The 21,777-nt window shown below is 35.5% G+C and overlaps 2 protein-coding genes across 3 annotated transcripts; both read left to right on the top strand.

Annotated features, from left to right (window-relative positions):
- Window positions 1–2,641: 2,641 nt before the first annotated feature.
- On the top strand, window positions 2,642–6,542 carry LOC125212344 (lysophospholipid acyltransferase 1-like). 2 transcript variants are annotated; one of them, XR_007174652.1, is made up of 8 exons: window positions 2,642–2,972; window positions 3,307–3,362; window positions 4,218–4,438; window positions 4,526–4,934; window positions 5,328–5,413; window positions 5,920–5,983; window positions 6,078–6,180; window positions 6,275–6,483. XR_007174652.1 is itself a non-coding variant. In XM_048112478.1 (8 exons), exons 1-8 carry the CDS (start codon window positions 2,674–2,676, stop codon window positions 6,413–6,415), a joined length of 1,389 nt encoding a protein of 462 aa, XP_047968435.1. In that variant the 5' UTR covers window positions 2,642–2,673; the 3' UTR covers window positions 6,416–6,542. The 2 variants fall into 2 exon arrangements, 1 of the variants encoding a protein (XP_047968435.1); XM_048112478.1 differs by having other exon boundaries at window positions 6,068–6,180; window positions 6,275–6,542.
- Window positions 6,543–7,956: 1,414 nt separating this feature from the next.
- LOC125213889 (transportin-1-like) lies at window positions 7,957–21,777 on the top strand. Its single transcript, XM_048114674.1, has 29 exons — window positions 7,957–8,336; window positions 8,984–9,271; window positions 9,740–9,829; window positions 9,934–10,011; window positions 10,109–10,189; window positions 10,713–10,763; window positions 10,936–11,021; window positions 11,835–11,901; window positions 11,988–12,044; window positions 12,154–12,183; window positions 12,265–12,324; window positions 13,885–13,998; window positions 14,564–14,677; window positions 16,381–16,479; window positions 16,858–16,983; window positions 17,116–17,190; window positions 17,371–17,442; window positions 17,538–17,648; window positions 17,782–17,865; window positions 18,279–18,386; window positions 18,778–18,879; window positions 18,974–19,036; window positions 19,124–19,198; window positions 19,736–19,807; window positions 19,950–20,074; window positions 20,459–20,510; window positions 20,599–20,667; window positions 20,743–20,802; window positions 21,035–21,777. The coding sequence occupies exons 1-29, from the start codon at window positions 8,148–8,150 to the stop codon at window positions 21,119–21,121; spliced, it is 2,685 nt and encodes an 894-aa protein (XP_047970631.1). The 5' UTR covers window positions 7,957–8,147; the 3' UTR covers window positions 21,122–21,777.

The following is a 21,777-nucleotide window of genomic DNA, read 5'->3' as shown; positions in this document are numbered from 1 at the left end:
TGCATGTGGAGTTTATTGGTGCAATGAACATGAGGTGAGATATCATTTTGCAGTAGGAAACCAGACTTTTACCAGAAATGTTACAGTCATAAGACCTAATTTTCTGGATATTTGTTTCTGCCTTTTATTTTATGATTTTTGGCTGATGCAGCTATTTTGGAACAATTTGTCCAATTATTGTTTATGTTACTCCCACTTTTTCATAAGGAGAAACGAAATATCGAAGTTGCTATCATAGTTTGTTTGTACTCTCATGTGAGCTTGTAATCAGAAATAATTACTCCTATTCTTTTATTTATTTGGTGGGTAGTATTGAAATGTTGAATTATGAAAATGTTATGCGATTTTCTGGTAATATCAGTGGATCTCTTAAGGCCACACGTAGCTGTCTAGATATTCTTTTTAGTACTACTACATAAAAATATCTTTATTTGAGACATTCATGACGGTGAAGCTTTTCTAAGGAAGTAGGGAATTTAATTTATATCTTAAATGAAGTACTTTTTTTACAAGTATGGAGAAATTTAGTGATCAAACTTCCTTTTTTTTTGTAGTAAAAGCGAGTATTAAATTGTACATTCACCAATTTTTTAAACCATCAAACTAGCCATCCCTTTAGAAAGAGTTCATTTTACAGTAAATGTGAAACTAAACAATCTTTATTTGTTTATTATACCTTAATGTAAGGTATTTCATCTTCACAAAAACTTTTATGTGGATGTTATGCATCTGTGGTCCCATCCACGTAACCCAATAATATCATTTACTTTTATAATTTTATTAATATCATGTTCGGTTACAAAAAGCATCCTTTATAATGTAATATTGTCTAGTTTCATATATTGGCTTCTACGAATAGATATCAATCGTCATGTATCAATTGCATTTATTAAAATTATTATTATTTGATAGCGTTGGTCATGTATCAGAGTAAAAATTCCATAGTCCTTCCACACCATAGTGGCATAGTGATATGGTGTGTCTCATTAATAAAATTTTGACAAATAAAAATAAATATTACCCACATGCCACATCAATTACACATATCTTATAAATAACGGACACCAAAAGGCGTCTACATGCTCATTTTATGGTAAGTCTCTAATAGTATTAAATGTATGGAAATTCCCATATGTAATTATTGGTGTTCCATATACTCATTCCATATACTACTACAATATAAATACATATAATACTTATAATATTATATATACGCATAAAAATTATTATACATATAAAAAATATTCATATTGTGTCACTTTTCACGTCAAGGAAAACAAATCATATTAAACTCTTTGATGATGGTACTATTTAAATATTTTTGGGTAAAACTTATATGCATATTTGAAAATTTTAAACAAATAAAAATTATAACTATTTATACTATTTTGTTAGCATAATAAATTATAATATGTATTTTTACTATCTTTTTATTAGCTTATAAAAATTCAAGATCTTAAAACAATGAAAATAGAAAATCAAAAATGAAATATTCTTATATTATTTCAAATAAAAGTATAATGAGAGAGAAATGTTGTATATGGCACGTCAATATGAATATTGATTTTTATATGTATTAATATTATTATATTATGAGATGAATGCACATATATAAATATTGTAGTAGTATATGGATGCCAATAATTATATATGGCAATTTTCATATTTAATAATATTAGGAGACTTTCCATAAAAATAAGTAAATGGACTTCTCTTGTCCGTCAGTTTATAAAATATATATGTACAATTGACGTGGCATGTGAGCATATTTATTTGTATTTATCAAAAATTAATTGGTGAGACACACCACATCACTATGCCACCATGGTATGGAAAGACCATGGAATTTTTACTTGTATAAACTGTATGGAGGGAAAAGTAGGGTCAATGTTATTTTTCATGTAGCATCCATTTTTTTTAAAATATTATAAATTGAAAACAGTGATAATTAGAGGATTAAGTTCTTATATAAGTTCTTATTTTCAATTATAGTTCAGATATATAATACTATTCAACTATTTAAGTTACATGAAATATTATAGTCCTACTAATAGTTACAGATATACATATTCAAATTTATCTTATTACAATTATTTTTAAGAAAAACTGGATTGAATTATGGAAGAATTGGGAAAATATAATGACGTAGGCATAACTAAACTAGAAGTACTAACATTGCCGATTGAAGGTCTGAGTAACTGAATATATTTCTATGGCTCTAGGCCTAGCTTGGGCTTCGGTTGAAAACCAATCAAATTAGAGTTCATTTCAATCGATTAGCCCAATCCAATCAAAATCCCTCTACATTTTAATGAGTTTTTTTTATGATTGGCTCAACTCAAAATAGAGAATATTAGCTGCAAATTTCTATTTTCTCTGTAAACTAGATTTAATTGGACTAAACTCCCAAGCATATAATGATGGAGATATTCGCACAAAAACCTAGCATACATTGATTGTTTCACAAAAAATTGCATGATGGAAAACGACATTTGTTGTAATTCCCGATCTACCTCCAAAAATTGATAGTAGTTCAGTGTTTTAATTATTTAAATAATTTAAGATTGTTTAATATCCAAAAATGGTTTACAATAAATAGACAGAGTGTTTTAGTTGACGAGCCATGAGAGCAAACATAACAGAGCTCTCTCATCTCAGATTCACTCTTCCAATATGGAGTTGGATTCCATGGCTTCCTCCATAGGAGTATCGGTTCCGGTGCTCCGCTTTCTGCTCTGCTTCGCCGCCACCATCCCCGTCAGCTTCTTCCACCGCTTCGTTCCCGGTGGACCGGTGCCGCGCCACTTCTACGCCGCCGCCACGGGAGCCTTCCTTTCCTATCTCTCCTTTGGATTCTCCTCCAATTTGCATTTCATTGTGCCGATGCTCTTAGGATACGCCTCCATGCTGCTCTGCCGGCACTATTGTGGAATCATTACCTTCTTCCTCGCCTTCGGTTACCTCATTGGCTGGTCAGTTGGAACTTTTCATTGTTCTCGATTTTGTCGATTTCTTTTGATTTCAATTTTCAAGCATTGTATCTATCGCCTCAACTGTGCTAAGTCAAATATTTGGAATGCCCCTATTTGGCATCTTAGAGCTCTTTTGCCTATTACTCGTTATTTGTGAGCTATATTCAATTTACTTCTACTGTTTTCTGAAATTGGAGTAGGATTAGTTGTTCATTTGAAGTTATTTGGATAAACGTTTTTATTTGTTATGGTAGCAAATCATATACGGTTCAAGTTAAGCGTGGGGGACTATAAAATCAGTTTCTTACTGTTTGAATAATGTTGATGTGTGCAGCCATGTGTATTACATGAGTGGTGATGCATGGAAGGAAGGGGGCATTGATGCTACAGGTGAGCACCTTCTCATTACTTCCAACTTAAATTTGTTTCATTCTTGAGCATGCTCATCTTTGGTTGTTGATTAGTATCAAAAGCCTAACTCTGTTGAACACGTACAGTACTAGCATGGTTATGACATGCTGTAGCATTTATTTACTGATGTGAGTATCTTAACTTTATTAAAGCAATTTTCTTATTATGGTATGCTAAAGTGTGTGTAGAGCTGCTTTAAAAACTTATTGGTACAACTACTATGTTAGGCATTAGGATTATTATGCTTCTGTATAGTGATATAGACTATGTATTAATGTCTATATATCTATGAATGGAATAACATGCTTTTTTCTTATGCTGCATATCTTTATTTTATATTCTGTAATGGTAGTAAAACCAATAGTTCTCTCAGTTTTTCTATCTGTAGATTCTTTGGTCAAACCATTTTGTTCTCTCAAATTCTGCGCTTGTGAGCATTTAAAAGTAATGTTGATAAAATCTGCTTCCACATATAAACTGCATATATCTCTTAGCAAAGCACCAACTATTGTCCTCTAGTTCTTTTTCGATTACTAGACCAGAACATTGGATGAAAAGTGTAATTTATCATAAATATTGCGGTTCACAAAATGTCTAAAACAAACTGAAGATGCCTCTGCATAATGAAATGGGATTCAAATGTAAATAATGCAAATCTGCTCCTTTTAGAGTAACCATGTGGACTGTTCAAGCTTGCTCACGTAAAATGAAATGATTCACAACATATCAGCCTCTTTCTACTGAATTCTGTAGTTAATCATGATTCATGCCTATGAAGAAATATCATGATTTCACTGAAATTTCTTATATATCCTTGGCGTTCCCTATGTATAGGTTCTCTGATGGTGATAACACTAAAAATCATATCATGTGTGATCAATTACAATGACGGAGTTCTAAAAGAGGAAGATTTGCGTGAGGCTCAAAAGCGGAACCGGTTGAAAAAGCTGCCATCTTTGCTTGAGTACTTTGGTTACTGTCTGTGTTGTGGAAGTCACTTTGCTGGTCCAGTGTATGAAATGAAGGATTATTTGGACTGGACTGAGAGGAAAGGGGTATTGGTTCTATATTCTTATAAATGCTTCAACATGTATCCCTACTTTTGATCTTGTTTTTGATTCAGCCATTATCATCTGTGATAGATTTGGCAACCTACAAAGCAGGGGTCATCCCCCTCTCCTTATTTGGCAACTTGCAAAGCTGTTCTTCAAGCCGTTGTCTGTATGGGATTATATCTCTATCTTGTAGCACATTTCCCACTTTCTCGATTCACAGAACCAGTATACCAAGACTATGGCTTCTGGAAACGACTAAGCTACCAGTACATGTCAGGCTTCACTGCTCGTTGGAAATATTATTTCATTTGGTCCATATCAGAAGCTTCTATTATTATATCTGGTTTTGGATTTTCTGGCTGGACTGATTCGAATCCATCCAAACCACGATGGGACCGTGCAAAGAACGTTGATATATTAGGTGTTGAGCTGGCAAAGAGTTCCGTGCAGTTACCCCTTGTATGGAATATTCAAGTTAGCACCTGGCTCAGGCACTGTAAGTTAACTATTTTTTAAAAATGCATAGCTGCTAGCTGCTCGTATTGTTACCTCCAAAGTATCATGGGAGTAGTCCAAGTGCAGCATGGCCTTTATATTGGTTCCTTGCTCTGCCATAGCTTCAGAAGCTAAATTCTGAAACGGTTTCTCATCAAAAACAATCAATTGTAGTTGATCTTAGATGCGCAGCTGAAATTATTACTATGCGTACCTTTTCTATTGTGCTTGCATATTTTGAGCTTAGAGTTAGGAATATGATTGTATGATAGTTTTGTACACATTCACTTTGAATTATGCTATTTTTTACATTTGCTTATCTAATATCTGTAAAATGAATCATAAAACTATAATCTACATCTTCATCTAATCTAATTTTTGTTACATTGTTTAGATGTCTATGAGAGGCTGATTCAGAATGGAAGGAAACCAGGCTTCTTCCAGTTGCTGGCCACCCAAACTGTCAGTGCAGTCTGGCATGTAAGTGTTAATACTTATCTTCTCACCCTAATAGATTTTTTTAGCCCCTTATTCTGCTTTCTTCATCAATAGTTACTATTAGTTCCTGGAATTATCTTCTCCCTATAGTAAACTGTCAAAGAGTACATGTTGTTAGTCATTTTGATTTCTGCAAAATGTGGATACAGCATATGAAGAATGTCTATAGGACTAAGGTTGAGTTGTTAATTCTGAGATAGGCAAGATGTTTCAAATTGTGTGGCCATGCTTTTAAGGCCTGGTGTCTTTGTAGGATAACATATGCGTAATTTCTGAAACAAATTGCATAATTTTGTCTGTCAATGTGAATGTACACAATATGATGGTCACAGAAGGCTTAGTTTTGTTAGTGCTTTTCTTTCTTTCTGTTTAAACACTCTCATTTGAACTGCTTGTTTCTTTTTCTTAGGGATTTGAATGGGTGAGTTAACCAAGATAGTTAAATGTCCTGATTAATATAAGTTTTTTACTGATTCATTGGTTGACAGGGATTATATCCGGGGTACATCATCTTCTTCATTCAATCTGCTACTATGATTGCTGGTTCAAGAGGTAAGCATCAATCTATGCCAACACTACTTTCAGGCAGCGTTTGAATCATTTCTTCACATCCGACTTAGCTTGGTCTATGAGCAGTTCTTTACAGATGGCAGCAAGCTTGTCAATCATCTCTGGTTAAGAACCTCCTAGTGTTCGTAAACTTTGCTTACACACTTCTCATTCTGAACTACTCCTGCATTGGTTTCATGGTTCGTATGTCTCTCCACAATTAAATTTCGACTAAAGATATCAACAGTAATGTGTAGCTGATTGACCATGGTGTTGTGCTTGTGCCTTAAACAGGTGCTCAGCCTTCACGAAACAGTCAGCGCCTACGGAAGTGTTTACTATATTGGAACGATTGTTCCAATAGTTCTAATCCTGCTTGGCAAATTCATCAAGCCGGCGAGGCCAGCAAGAGGCAAAGCTCTTAAAAACCAGTAATGGGATTCAAATAGCATTTTTGGAACTCTATTTGTGATTCGAAGTAATGGAATTGTAATTTATCTGCATCTTTTTGTATTTGTACCTTGCGTACATCCAATCTAATAACAAAGGTGTTGAAAGTTAAGTATTGATCGCAGTTTAATGCATTTTAAATGAAATGTCAAATCTGCAACAAAAGTTGGATAAGAAGATAGATGACTTAATTCTAAATGAGATGTCAAATTTGCATCAACAGCCAGAGTATGCAGAAGATTGTCGTCTCTCTCATCACAAATAGAATAAAATGCCCTTTGAGGGCTTCATGGTATTTTGGAGCATAAAAGTGTTCAAAAAATAAGTCTCTCCAAAGATATTACATCAAGGTTCAGAAACTTGTGTAGATATGTTTAAAGATTGAGGGTTGCGTTTGATATTGTGACAAAGTTTAGGTTAAAAAATGTAGGTCACTTTTTTAAAACTATGGTAGATTTTAGAGGTTTGCATATTCAAATTTGCAAACTGAATCAGTATGTCATCCGAAATTTAAATTTAGAGGTATGTCAACTGAAATTTAAATTCAAAATTTAGGTTAAAATATAGTTTAGGTTAAAATATGGCGCGTGGTATATACAAAATCAGATTTCACATAAGACAAAAAAAATTCAAATTTCCAACGTGGTATTTAATTAAGTTGCGGTATACAGAATCAGATTGCACGTAAAAAAAACGGATTTACCATAATTGTTCCATTGTAAAAATGACCAATAAGCCACTGTCTTTTTAGTTTGGGTGCAACACGAGCGACACATGGCAAAATTCCAACATCCCGATTTTAAAATCATGCAGTATATCGATGGATTATTCGTTAACATATAAGATGCTGTTATTATCTTAATACATATATTTATATATTTGTTACAATATTTTAATCATGAACTAGTAATTTTCTCGGTTGACATACAAATTCAGTTTCCAGAATATTGAAAAACTATCACTAATAAGTTATTTAATATTAAAAAAAACTATTAATATTACAAGAGATACCTTATGAAAATATATAACTATGGGATGTACTCGATTTTTCAAAATTATTAACAAAATATATAATTATGAATGCAAATGATTTGAGAATATCATAAACAAAATTTCAAGCTTAATACTGCTAATCATGAATATTATGTCTCATATAAACAAAATTAGTATGAAACACAGTGTATTTAATACAAAAAATTCGAAAAAAATACTATATGGATTTGTGTAATTATGCATACTCCAAGGACAATTTAAATTATAACATCATCTGATTGTTTGAAAAATAATGATTAGATTATTATTCTTGCAAAGAAAATATGAACATCGTGTGAGACTTTATTCCAAAAAGTAAGCCAACTGTGGCTGGTTTTTTTGTTCCCCGTTATTCACCGCCCACTTGCTCTCGGGCCCACTTTCAAATCGACAAATTTCCCCTATTGGTTCTCTCTACAGTATCCCCAACACCCGCCCGCACTCGATCCAGGCTCTTCAAAGCCAAAAAAAAAAAAAGAAGAAAGAAAAACGCAAATCTTTCTCAGTCTTCTCCTTCTTCTTCTTCATCTGAGAACAGAGCCTTCAAAATTCATCGTTGGTTCTGCTTCTCGTCTTTCTCTCTCTTTCTTATTCTCCAAATATCGTGTCGATCACTTTTATCCGTTTTTTGATTCAGTCTTTTCTTTGGTAAACGGGATTAGTTTTTGTGTTGAAGTAGTAAGGGATGGCGTCCGGTGGCGAAGCAGCGGCGTGGGTGCCGCAGGAGGAGGGACTGAGGGAGATCTGTGGGCTTCTACAGCAGCAGATGGCTCCCACCGCCGATGACAAGTCTGCGATTTGGCAGAAGCTGGAGCACTACTCTCAGTTCCCCGATTTCAATAATTATCTCGCCTTCATTTTCGCGCGAGCGGAGGTTGATTTGCGTCTTAACTCTCAACATTGACTTTGCTTTTAAACTATGGCTGGAATTGTGCTTACGACTGCTGTTACTTGCTCGGTCCAGTTATACATGGAATTGATTAGGTTTGGGGTCACATTATTAAAAAGGCTGTTTTTTGGAATTCTACCAGTTAGGGCTTTATGGATTCATCGGTTGTAGGATAATGCTAAAACTTCGCCTGTTGTGGCGTTTCATTGTTTTGTTTTAGTTAGTACTGACTTCATATTCTGGTGGGGATTTAGAATGAGCGTAATAACTTAATGTTAGTTTGTTGTAATTTATCCTCGTTCATTTTTTCAGAAAGTTGTGCTACTAAATCAAACAAAATACCATTAATTTTAACTGAAAATGCAATCAATGGAAGATGTTGTGGAAGCAAGTCATCTCTTTTGAACTGACATGGTAATAATGTATAAAAAACAACTGCTTTCGTGTGAGGTCCAAATTTGGTTAGGATAAGCGTAGTTGCTTGAACTATATAACTCCTGGATAGTTATAACTTTTGATTAGCTGGTGTTGGTTGAGAAGCTGCTAATAATAAAGTATTGTGTCCAATAGCTGTTGGTGTTGAACTTGTGTTGCCTCAGTCAATGTACTCATACATAAATGTAATATAACAGGGAATCTCAGTTGAGGTTAGGCAAGCAGCTGGCCTGCTTCTGAAAAACAACCTTAGAAGTGCACTCAAAACCATGCCACCTGCAAATCAACAATATATAAAGTTGGAGTTGTTACCTTGTGTGGGAGCAGCTGATAAACAAATTAGGTCTACAGCTGGGACCATTATTAGTACTTTTGTTCAGATTGGGGGAGTTGCTGAGTGGCCTGAATTGCTTCATGCGCTTGTAAAGTGTTTGGATAGTAATGATGTCAATCATATGGAAGGTGCTATGGATGCTTTGTCTAAGGTATAATTTCTTGATTTGCCAGTATCTCTGACACTTGTCTTTGTTTCATTTTTGTTCCTTCTATCATTTTTTTATGTCATAAGTTCATTCTGCTTTGTTGGATTATCTGAATTATCACACTTTACCATTCTGTATCTCTTTGCCCCAATAAGATGTAAAACGGAATGATGCAAGATATTATGTTGGAATTTTCTTTCCTGGTATCTTTTGCAGTGGTAGTAATACTTTTCATGCTGGTTTCCTTTGTCTGTTCTCAAACTATTCTTCTTGCATTGGAAGAATAAAGAGCTGAACATATTTTGTAAAATTGCGTATAATCTTTCTGTAATCTTCAGCATTCTTGTTTTGGGAATTGGGATGAGAGACCTCACCCTTTTGACTCAGTGACTTGTTTTGAGAAAATAATCCTGAAGCTGAATATGTAGCTCTGTACATACAAATGCTCTAATTTAATGTCTTTCAATGCAGATTTGTGAAGATGTTCCCCAAGTGCTAGATTCTGATATTTCTGGATTATCTGAACGGCCCATTAATGCTTTTATTCCTAGATTTCTTCAGGTTCGCCTGATGTGCTTTTCTTGCTGTCCCTCCCTTCCTATGTCCATCGACACTTTAACCTATGATATCAAGGTTCATTTTGTATGTCATTTGTGCAAAAACAGCTCTTCCAGTCACCACATGCTACACTACGGAAGCTTGCTTTGGGTTCGGTGAATCAGTATGTTATGCTAATGCCTACTGTGAGTGCAGTTGAATTTGGATTCGGAAAAATTAGTTTCTTATGTCTCTTTAGCTACTGTTCAAATGTTATAAAAAGCTGTTGTGACCAATGTGCAGGTTCTATCTGTGTCTATGGATAAATATTTACAAGGTTTGTTTCTTCTTGCTAATGATCCAACTCCGGAGGTGCGGAAGCTGGTAAGATTCTTTGCTTATTTATTTATTTTTTATTTCTAACTTGTTGTAATTCAATGCTAATAATGTGTGGATATGTGGCAAACAATGTAATAAAACAGTCGTACAGACATTGGTTGTTTATACATTTGTTTCACTTCTATTTCCTCTATAAAGTTTTGTTGTTTATACATTTGTTTCACTTCTATTTCCTCTATAAAGTTTTGTTGTTTATGCATTTGTTTCTGATTTAGCTGATGGGATCTGTCAATTGTTGCCTGTTGCCTTTCTTTCTCTTGTTCCATGTCTTAACTTTTGCATCTCATGTTCGACAATCTAGACATTTTTTCTTTTGTATTTATTCACATTAACTGAGCATAGGATTTGTTGAGGTGAAAGATCCTTTCTGTATTGTATGGTTTCTTGGAAAAATGTGTGCCATGTTGCCCCAATTATTTGTAGCTCATACATTATTATGAGACTATCCAGGTTTTAACCAATATCTACTATCTAATAACTGGATTTTTGACGCACATTTGCTACACAGGTGTGTGCTGCGTTTGTTCAGCTAATTGAAGTTCGTTCTTCTGTATTGGAGGTGTGTAATTCAATTAATACATTTCAAATGTGTATAGATATGTATAGTTTAAAATGTCCTTAATCTTTAAATTTAAGTTGCTAATACTTTTTGATTTTGACTAATATATCTGTTGTATTCACAAAAATGTTTATGCTGATGTTCTGGATACCATTTCAAACTTATACTGCAGCCACATTTAAGGAACGTCATCGAGTATATGTTGGTAGTCAACAAAGACCAAGATGACGAAGTGGCTCTAGAAGCCTGTGAATTTTGGTATATAGTTGCTCTCAAGATATATTTTATAGCTCTAACCATTTAGAAATCTATGATGTGCTATGTTGTCATTTTATTTGTTACCAAGTTTGGCTTTTTTTTCTGTGGAATATTGAGCTATTCTATATCTCAACTAAAGAGTTCTGCAACTTCAATGAATGATTGCTTTATATGACTTCTTCGATCATGAATCCAAATTCCAATCTTCTGAAAAGCTCATGTCCTGATTTAGTTTGGATGTTTTGTTAGATTACTTTATTTCACTGTAAAACAGTATTTCTGTATGGTTAGAAAGGGAAAAGCAAGATGAAGTTGATATATATTTAATATTTGAGTCACCTCTTTACCCTATGAATAGGTGGTCATGCAATCCATGTTCTTGTTTTTCTCGCTTCCTTTCTAGCGGGGATTCTCTCTGGTGGCTGAAGTTTTAGTTCTATCACACCAAGAAGGGCCTTAGTGTATATAGATCAGAAATTTTCATAAAATCTTATTAAATGGTTTTGAAGGTTTTGAAGTTGCACTGACTATATATTTGCTTTAGCTTCCGGGATTATTTTCTGCTGCATGACAAAATTATCTGTAGTGCATACGACATAGTAAATCACGTTAATGGTGTGAGCTATAAGTTTAGCAGTATATATCTCTTGCATATAATTACAGGAACTAGAGTTTTTCCATCTGTTTCCTATGCATATGCTGTTTTTGATCTTCCTTATTTTCACTATCTTTTTGTCTCCTCTGAGAATTAACTCGTGGATGTTGAGATCTATCTTTGTTTTTGTACTTATTTTCCTTATTTTCATTGGACAGGTCTGCTTATTGCGAAGCAGAATTGCCTCCTGAAAACTTGAGAGAGTTTTTACCACGTCTTCTTCCAGTACGATTCATGCTTGATGCAGTCCTCTCTATTGAATAGCTTGCTTTACCAATTCATTTCATTAATATGCCACCCTACTTCTACAGATTTTGCTTTCAAACATGGCATATTCTGATGATGATGAATCTATTGTTGAAGCTGAGGTTCGCTTATTATTCTTATTGTTTTTTTTTGTAAATATTCTTTCAACCCTTTATTGATTTATTGAAATTAATTCTGTTTGTTTTCTCTTCACTCTTTCTCTTTTTGAAGGAGGATGGATCTCTTCCAGACAGAGAGCAGGTTATATTGCAATTCCTACTGTTCCATTTGGATGTAGCATTTTGATATGCGACATGTTCCTGAGGAAATTAATAAATGCAGGATCTGAAGCCTCGCTTTCATGCATCTCGCTTTCATGGATCAGAGGATGTGGAAGATGAGGTAATTATGACATTTCTCATTGGTTTTGGTGGTAGAAACAGAGTCTAAAATTTATAGGTGCATAAGTAGCCTGTCCAAGAAAGTTGCCAAAATAACTTTTAGAAATAGGCCACCCACCCTGTTAAAACACCTTATAAGGGGAGGGTTATCCACTCTTTTATACAGGAGTCGAGATTACCAATTTGTCGATGTGGGACAAGAGAGAAGGGGGGGGGGGAGAGAGGGGTTTCAATACGGCCCCGCAATGTGTGGGCCGGAATGGTCATCGGACTCCCACACTTGCAACAAAGAAACCCATCACTGACTTGGGCCCGCTTCGATACCATGTTAGAAATGGGCTACTCCCCCCCCACCCCCCTAAAAGGCCTAATAAGGGGAGGGTTATCCACTCATTAATAGATGAGTGAAGACCACAAATTTGTCGATGTGGACAAAAAGGGTTTCAATAATAACAAATTTTTGGTTTCCGGAGGGGAATGTAAATTGCTCCAACCTTCCCACTTAGATAATAAGGAAAACTAAAATCACACATGCAGGGCCTAACTCCTAGCAATAGCTAAGCACCCATTGACCCCCTTGTAGGGAGATGCCATCCATTGCAATTAAGGGTAGGCCTACGTGAACGTTTGAATTGTCTAGGAAAATCGACTCTGGGCCCTGTGTCCACTTTCAGGCCTTGCCATGGAGAACAGACATGATAAGTTGTTCAAGACGTCAGTCTTGTTCAACTAATTGATTTTGCTGAGCTACTTAGTAGAGTGCAATCTCAGCCAACAAATCCTTGATGCAGCCCATTTGAATCATAAATGTGGTGGAAGGGCAAGTTGGACTGAATTGGTAAATTCAAATGACAACTGAGAGAAAAGAAGAAATCAAACAAATTAATGTACTGTGCTGAACGGAACTTGTAGAAAGAGAAAAATATTCACATCGTAGCCTCCCAAAAAATCTGTCGTCTCAAAGTTCTCTGAGATGATCATAAATGTTGACTCCAACCCTATACTTACATAAGTAGGAAACCAAAACACAAATGCATGACTTCAAACACAACCCAACACACCATGCTTATACAACTACTAACTACTAACAAGTAAGAAAAATATGGAAAATAAACATTGAAGTAACTTTAGGAGTGGTCATCTAGTAGGCTCAAGTCTGGGGTTGCGATCATTTAGTACCAATTGAACATTTTGACTGGCATTGGCTTGCTAACCCTTCTACTCTAAATAATACTCCCTCTATCCCCACTCTTAAGTGACACATTTTCCTTTTGAGATATCTGCTCTAAGTGGCACATTCCTTAAATTAGAAACATCACCCTCTACTTTATTCTCTCTCTTAAATCTTAATTTATACTCTCTCCACTGAACTCACAAAACAACACCACGTAAAATCCCATGTCGAATAAGAAATGCTTCACTTAGAGTGGGACGGAGGGAGTAATACATATACAGATTCATAATTCATTAAGTTGTTTTATTTCTTCATATTTTTACTTGTGCCCCTTTCAAGTCTTTTGTTTAGTATATTCAACAGGTGCTTTCTTTCTTGTGATTTCAGGATGATGATATTGTAAATGTGTGGAACTTACGTAAATGCAGTGCAGCTGCTCTGGACTTCATTTCCAATGTGTTTGGAGATGAGATCTTGCCCACCTTGATGCCCATTGTGCAGGTAATGATGTTTGGTGAAAGATTTTCTGTATTCCTGTTATTTTTCTTTTTTTTTTTCCTTTTTGGTTACTTTCCCTTTCATCATTGATGGTTGAGATTGTTGTTATTTCTTTTTAAAATTTTATTTCAAATCCTGATGGAGTTTTCTATATGTAATTCTTTGCTAAATGATGTTTAAATGGTGGAGGCTTTCAAAAAATGTTGTACTGATACACTAAATAACATTCTCAACTGTATAAAGCTGTAAAAGTTCATGAAGATTCAAGTGTTTCAGTTGCTTTTTTTTAGTTGCTGGACATGAAAGGTTCCAAAAACAACAATTAGCAGGACACATAGGTGGACTCACTCTGACAATTTTAATTTATTGATCCTTTGATTGCACAAATGTTATATTGAATTATAAAGTCCAATATTATTCTGTATCCATTATGGGAGCTGATGAGAAACATAACGTGGCATGAGAATAAAACAGTGGATACATACTGCTGCCATATTTTTTTTCTATTGATGTTTACATATTTGCTGTTGCTCAATTTTGTCGAAATTGTGGTTGGCTTTCTTTGCAGGCAAAGTTGTCTGCTACTGGTGATGAAGCCTGGAAAGATAGGGAAGCTGCCGTTTTAGCCTTTGGTGCCATAGGCGAGGGATGCATTAATGGCCTCTATCCACATTTATCTGAGGTAATTTTCATTGACACGCATTAATAACTAATTATGTTTCTAACACATGGCTGCGTTTTGTGCGCCTGGAAGTTCTTTGATATTTGTTCTCTTTTAAGTTTCATCCAGAGTTTAACTTGTTTGTTGCGTCTGTTGTTGTATGCGTCATGCTTTGTCTATCAAGAGTTGCTTGTTGTTTATCGACTAACATAAAGCTGAATTGGTTGGAGCCCCTCTTGCAGTAGCACTTATATTCCTCCTTTTATGTTTCTACTACCCTGCCAGCATAAGCTGGATAACACTTCAAGCCTGCTCTAGCTGCTTTCCGTTATAAATTTGATTCATTTGCATTATGTTTGTTAAAGTTCTTAATTGCATGCATAACTTCCAATTCGTCCATTGGTGAATAAATATATATGACTCATGCCCTGAATAGAAAATATATATGTTTCTTTTACTTACCACTACCTCTGTCCAAAAAAAATAGTCTTGGTTGTGTACGGCATGGGTTTTAATGCCAAATGGGTAAAGTAAGAGAGAGATAGAGAGAAAAACTTGTTGAAGTGTTGTTAGTGGAAAATGGACCCACTTCATTACAGAAAAAAAAACTTGGACTGCCCAAAATTGAAAAACAAGAATTTCCGTGGACGGAGGTATTAGTAAAGTAAGCTCATTAGAAACCTGGCCAAATGCAGTTGGATTCTTCATATTGATGACTTTGCTGTTTCTTCTCTGCCCCAAGAAGGTAAACAGATGAGGCATGTTTCAACCTTTCTCTAATGTCTGTCTCCTCCCTAAAGCTCCTAGCATTCATGTTCCACCCGAGCATATTCGCTGGTTATTTGGTGCTAGTAACATCTCATTTTCTGGAGATATAGTGCCGAACCTCAGTAGATTACATTTCCTGTAGAATGTTTCATATTCTAATGTTATCTTTCATTTTTTTTGTTGCGATTGCATGCATAGTACATAAGTGCAACTTTTGGTAGTGTGGATATCTGTGGTACTGGGTTGCTAGAACAGCGAGGGAAGAAAGTAAATGTACTGAGGTTTATATTTAATAGAAATAATTTGCAATGTACATCTTAATCTTAGAAGGAAACTGGATCACAGTAGACTTCTAAGGCTTTGGCATGATGCTTCAGCATTCAGGTCCAGAGGGCTCGAATGTATGTTATTACCACTCCCACAAGGAGTTTAAATATCCAACCTTTTAATTGCAAGATGTTTTTGCAATGAAAGGCTTAACAGATGTACTGTTGTGAATGGAAGTCATATCCCTTGGATTCGTAAGAGTAGTTTCATTTTATCAGGGTGATCTTGCAAATTAGCTACATAATCTAATCTCTCATGGTGTCACTGAGATAGATATCTATACTTACTTCAAAAGGCTTCTGTAGTTGATAGTTGAATTTTTTTGGTTCCTGCTTGTAATTTCAATCATATCCTCCTCTCCCTCCTATCATGCCAATTTCAGTGCATGCTGTCTATCTGTCTATTTCTTCATTTGATATAAGCTCTTTCCTAATGGGCCTTGCATGTGTATAATGATCCTGGTTTGTTGTGTTGTTTACTTTGTTTTTTTAAGGAATTGATACCTTTAATGTGGTTTTGGTTCATTAATTTTGTTTTATTCAAAAGTTCAATCCATGATGAATAGTATACCTTTGTATTTTCCCCCAATCTAATTTTCCTTGATACATCCGTGTCTAATTCTTTTGCAGATTATTGCATTTCTTGTTCCTCTCTTAGATGACAAGTATCCTCTGATAAGGAGCATCTCTTGTTGGACACTATCACGTTTCAGCAAATATATTGTTCAGGTAAGTTATTGTAATTTCTTGCTTTTCACATCCAGTCAAGAAGCATCTTGGAGTTGGTGTGCTTTTGTATTAGGGATATTTCTCTGCTTTCCTGGAATGGATATTGTTTTGGGAAGGTGTTTTAATTGGGGAAAAATATTTCCATGTGAGGCTATTCACTTTGCTCACCTCTCGTCATCTGATCAGCCTTGTATTGGAGACATATAGTCGATTTGCTCAAGATTATCAGTGTTCTATTGTTTTTTCAATATGTTTTGTGGCTTTCTGTTTCGTCTTAATTGGTTTTATGTTCATTTGGTGCCCATGATGAGATTATTGAGTTTATCAATCTCTCTTCTTTCCATTATGTAAACTGAACTCTATTGGAAATTGTTGTAGGGTACTGCACATCGAGAAGGTCATGATCAGTTTGAGAAAGTTTTGACGGGTTTCCTACGAAGATTATTGGATGATAATAAGAGGGTACAAGAAGCTGCTTGTTCAGCGTTTGCGACACTTGAAGAGGTCTCTTTTGCCTACATTTGTCTTTTAAGAAGCTTTTAGTAAATGGAGTCATATTGAAGTTACTATTGATTCATATACTCCACTGTTTTTTCTTTCTTCCCTGTAATGTTCTTTTTTCTCTTCAAATTTCAGGAAGCTGCGGAAGAGTTGGTACCACGACTGGATGTCATTCTGCAACACTTAATGTGTGCCTTTGGGAAATATCAGGTTCATTGTGCTCCTCCTCTGAATGTTCTTTATTCCAGTTATGTGGTTATTGGGTAGAAAGCTTCATAACTTCTTATTAGTCAAATACGTGTTTGTAACTTTACCAGTGCATATTTAACTCCTTTTTTCTGCTACTTTCTTTCTTCTTTTTCTTTTTCATGAGCGCCTTTTTGTTCACAGAGGAGGAATCTCAGAATTGTGTATGATGCCATTGGAACATTAGCAGATGCTGTTGGAGGGGAACTGAATCAGGTCTGTGCTGTGCATGATTGTTCACTACAATTGTATTATTTACGTCTTCCCCCTTGTTCAGCATTATAAGGAAAAATGTGTTCACTCTAATGCAGCCTAAATATCTTGAAATCTTGATGCCCCCATTGATTACAAAGTGGCAGCAGCTTTCAAACTCTGACAAAGATCTTTTCCCACTGCTGGAATGCTTTACATCAATAGCACAGGTAAACTGTAATCTCTTTGGAAAATATATTTAAATTTTTGCAATTATTGCTGTGCAAATAGGGAAAACTATATGAATTGAGTATATCTGGGACAATATACTCAAGAGAAACTGAATAGCATGGTCTCTTTCAGGCACTGGGTACTGGATTTTTGCAGTTTGCTCAACCAGTGTATCAGAGGTGTATAAGCATCATCCAGACTCAACAACTGGCAAAGGTTTGAATTAGTAATATATACCTGCTTACTGAGTCCTTAGCTCATGTAACTTGTTACTTAGGGAGTATTTACTTGAATATTGGCCCCTGATCCTCATGTAGTGGTTTCATTAGATTTAGTGTTTCTTTCCGCTTTGTTCTATTATGCACGAGATCAAACTTATACAAATCATCTGTAGAGTAAGGGATTGAACTATATGGTTCTTTTGCTTTGAAAATGTGCAAATATAATAGTTAGAAAGTGCCTGATGCATTTCAGTTTAATAGAGTGGGTACCTTTGAATCAACTTGACTTTTTTTACAATTGATTATTTCTCCCGTAATCTCTTGCTACACTAAGGTTATTGACGAAAATTTTGTACTTATTTTTTCTTCTTGCAATGAATACTCTAAAAGTTGCACTTCTCCATTCAGGCTGATCCTATTTCAGCTGGCTCACCATATGATAAAGAGTTCATAGTTTGCTGTTTGGATCTTCTCTCTGGACTTACTGAGGGTCTTGGTCCTGGCATAGAGAGTTTGGTAATTTTCCTCCTGCCTGATAATGCCTAATGTTGTGATACTGCACCGCGTACTCATCTTGTTTTACAATTTTTTTTTGGGAATTATTCATTGTGTGGAGCCCCTTGCACTTGAGTGATATAGCGTTATATTCTTCCCATTGATTTTTTATTGGATACGCGTTTTTTTGAATGGCAACTACTTTGAGTTGTTCTTTGTTGAACTCTGTTATTGCTGTGGCAAACTTCAGCTTTTACTTGCTACGTTACAAGTTCTGAAATCTAACGTGAAAAAAATAGCATAAAAGTATGTGAATGAGTTCTTCATAACATCTGTTTTCTTGTATATTTTTTGTTGTGGGGCTCAAAATTTCATATTATCATTTTTACTAATTATGTTTTTATCTCTTTAGGTTTCACAAAGTAATTTACGAGACTTGCTGCTGCAATGCTGTATGGATGATGCCTATGATGTCAGGCAAAGTGCTTTTGCACTGCTGGGGGACCTTGCTAGAGTAAGTTGAGAATGATTCTTTTTTTGTGCTGGTCCAACTAGCTACCCTAGCTGGGGCGTTCATTCAACGGGGTTTTCTTTGATGATATGATTAGGTCTGTCCAGTTCATTTACATCCACGATTAGCTGAATTCCTTGATGTTTCTGCTAAGCAATTGGTAAGTAGAATAATTTATCTGTTACGTTGGCTATTGTTTTATTAGACCTTCCTTTCTAATGATTCAATTTACCTTCACTCTCATCAGAACCCCCCAAAGTTGAAGGAAACAGTATCTGTTGCCAACAATGCATGCTGGGCAATCGGAGAACTAGCAATAAAGGTATCGTCCTTCTTGCATAGTGTCAAGCCTTGTCTTGTGTATACTGTAAAAAGTTGAGAAATGTGAATAATCTCCTAGGTATGATGCAGAATCTCTTAATTTATTCGTAAACATTCCTGATATAATATTTTGTCATATAAAAAAAGGAATATGAGATGACATCATATTCATGCGAAAAATGATTGCCGATAACTATTGACAACGAAGTGATTCGTGAAGCCTTGCAGTGCGACTCTGCTATTCTAGAGGAAGTACTTGCACTAGCATGTATCTGCATGTTTACTGTGGGTGCATTTAGATCCTTCACCTCCTGATTGTAATTTTCTTCCCATCTTGATGCATTTGGTGTTCTTCAGCATTTTGTTCCAGTGCTTTCTCAATTTCACTGAATCTCTTGTGGTCTAGTCTGTGAGCCTGTTCTTAACAAGTCTCTGTGAATACCAAAAAGGACCCCATTATTTTGAATGGCAGAAAGAACTCTCTCCTCATATCTTTAATGAGCCTTGACATTTTTTAGTTGAAACTTTTTAACTTCAGGTTCGCAAGGAGATGTCTCCAGTTGTTCTGACTGTGGTATCAGCCTTGGTCTTAATACTTCAACATCCTGAGGTAACCACCGTTCCTTGATTCTTTCTTTCGTTGGGCGCACAGTTGGCCAGTCCATTCAATTTTAATGCCCTGGAATCAGTGATATTATAGTGGGAGAGCATGTCTAATTGCTCTTCTCATGCTGTTTATGCTAATATTCCAGGGCCTCAACAAATCACTCATTGAAAATACAGCAATTACACTTGGAAGACTTGCATGGGTGTGCCCCGAGCTTGTCTCACCTCACATGGAGCATTTCATGCAGTCTTGGTGTATTGCTTTGTCCATGTAAGTTCTCTTCATTTGTATCAAATTTTTTTTATTTTTTTTTGACTACTTGAATTTTCTCTATCAAGGTGTGACTTGGCATTTCAATGTATTAAGAACAGTAAGGGTTAAGTTAATTGCATCTAATGCATCACCAGAGAAGGTGATGTAAAGGCCAATAATATATTTGCAAATGAGAGTTTGAACATCTTGTTGGAAAAACTGCAGGAAATACATCTCCTTTTATTTTGGCAGACAGTTTTAACTTAAAATACTTGTCTGTCTTGTACACTCGTAAACTATGCAGTATAAAAGTTCATTAATTTTAATCGGTTTCATGATTATTTCAAATTTCTTCATTTCGAAGCTAGTTTGATAACCTTTGTTTCTGTGGAATTAAATTAGGATACGAGATGACATAGAGAAGGAAGATGCTTTCAGAGGTTTGTGTGCAATGGTAAGAGGATTATGTTCTCATATGCCCATGGTATTTTAACAGTGACTTACTTTGTAGCATGATTTGACATGTTATTGATTGGTTTCAGGTTAGAGCAAATCCATCAGGGGCCTTAAATTCACTGGTTTTCATGTGCAAGGCAATTGCTAGTTGGCATGTAAGTGATGCTTCACTAGTTCTTTGTGTGGTATATGCAACAAGTCCCTTTTCTTATTTTATGTTATGTTCCCAGGAAATAAGAAGCGAGGACCTACACAATGAAGTATGCCAGGTGTTGCATGGGTATAAACAAGTAAGTGGAGTAGTTCTTTTTATGGATACTTTCAATTCCTATGCTAGATTGTTTCTTTTCGTTTAAAGAATTGAATTGGGGCATTTTGATCAATTATACCGCTAGTTGTGACTAAATTCCACTCTAGAATTTGGAAAGTATACTTGGTTGGAGAGGATGTTGTTAATGATCATTTGTAATTTGTGGAAGAACGAATTGATGACGACTCACTGCTTACTTGAAATGTTGCCAGATGCTCAAGGATGGAGCATGGGAACAATGCATGTCCGCTTTGGAGCCACCTGTGAAGGACAAGCTACGGAAGTATCAACTACAATGATCCTTGTGTTGGGAGAGTTTTCATTGTATGCCGTCTTGCAAGATTCACACTGTCATTCCTGTCATCTGGTCTGCTGTTTTCTTGGCACTAATTATTGGAGGCATTTTCAGCTGGGGATGCATTTGGGCGATGATTTCCAGTACCTTTCTTATTGGATCTTGAAGTTTGACACATCGTGACTGGATTCGTGCAGTATCGTCGTTTTCATTGGGAAATTGGTTTTCTACACAAGGATGTGCTAATTTGAACTTCGGTACACATCTTGCAAAAGTGATTGGTCTGAATTTAGATTTCCATTATTTCATTTTGTTGGCATATTGGGTTGTGGAGTTGTGAAATTATTTTTAAAGGGTTCTAGTGGGAAGAAATCAAGCCCACAAGTGCCATAAGTTTTGTTAGGATGCTGCTGATTCTGTAAGTTGTTTGTAGGCAGGGAAATTCATGTTGTTTCCCCTATAGATAAGATGATGGGAACTCACAGATGAAAAATAAGATGTGCCATGTAGTCTATGAGTCTGATGATTTGATAGGAAAATTAGGTGTTTTCTTAAATTTGTTAATGTTGTACTACTATTGTTGGCGTTACCCATTTTATGGTGCTGGACACGATTTGTGTTCTCGTTTTTATTGTGAAATTCTCGTGACTATTTATTTAA

This window comes from Salvia hispanica, chromosome 3 (genome assembly GCF_023119035.1).
Source record: "Salvia hispanica cultivar TCC Black 2014 chromosome 3, UniMelb_Shisp_WGS_1.0, whole genome shotgun sequence".
In the NCBI taxonomy this organism is placed as follows: domain Eukaryota; kingdom Viridiplantae; phylum Streptophyta; class Magnoliopsida; order Lamiales; family Lamiaceae; genus Salvia; species Salvia hispanica.
The sequence above is the reverse complement of the archived record's forward strand: the minus strand, read 5'-3'. Positions and strand labels throughout refer to the sequence as shown.

Excerpts from the sequence above, each read along its gene's own strand:
- LOC125212344 (XM_048112478.1), top strand. The coding sequence starts at position 2,674 with ATGGAGTTGGATTCCATGGCTTCCTCCATAGGAGTATCGGTTCCGGTG. Across the intron at positions 3,363-4,217 it reads AGGGGGCATTGATGCTACAG|GTTCTCTGATGGTGATAACA; the intron begins GTGAGCACCTTC and ends CCCTATGTATAG. Across the intron at positions 4,439-4,525 it reads ACTGGACTGAGAGGAAAGGG|ATTTGGCAACCTACAAAGCA; the intron begins GTATTGGTTCTA and ends CATCTGTGATAG.
- LOC125213889 (XM_048114674.1), top strand. The coding sequence starts at position 8,148 with ATGGCGTCCGGTGGCGAAGCAGCGGCGTGGGTGCCGCAGGAGGAGGGA. Across the intron at positions 9,830-9,933 it reads TTATTCCTAGATTTCTTCAG|CTCTTCCAGTCACCACATGC; the intron begins GTTCGCCTGATG and ends GTGCAAAAACAG. Across the intron at positions 10,190-10,712 it reads CTCCGGAGGTGCGGAAGCTG|GTGTGTGCTGCGTTTGTTCA; the intron begins GTAAGATTCTTT and ends TTTGCTACACAG.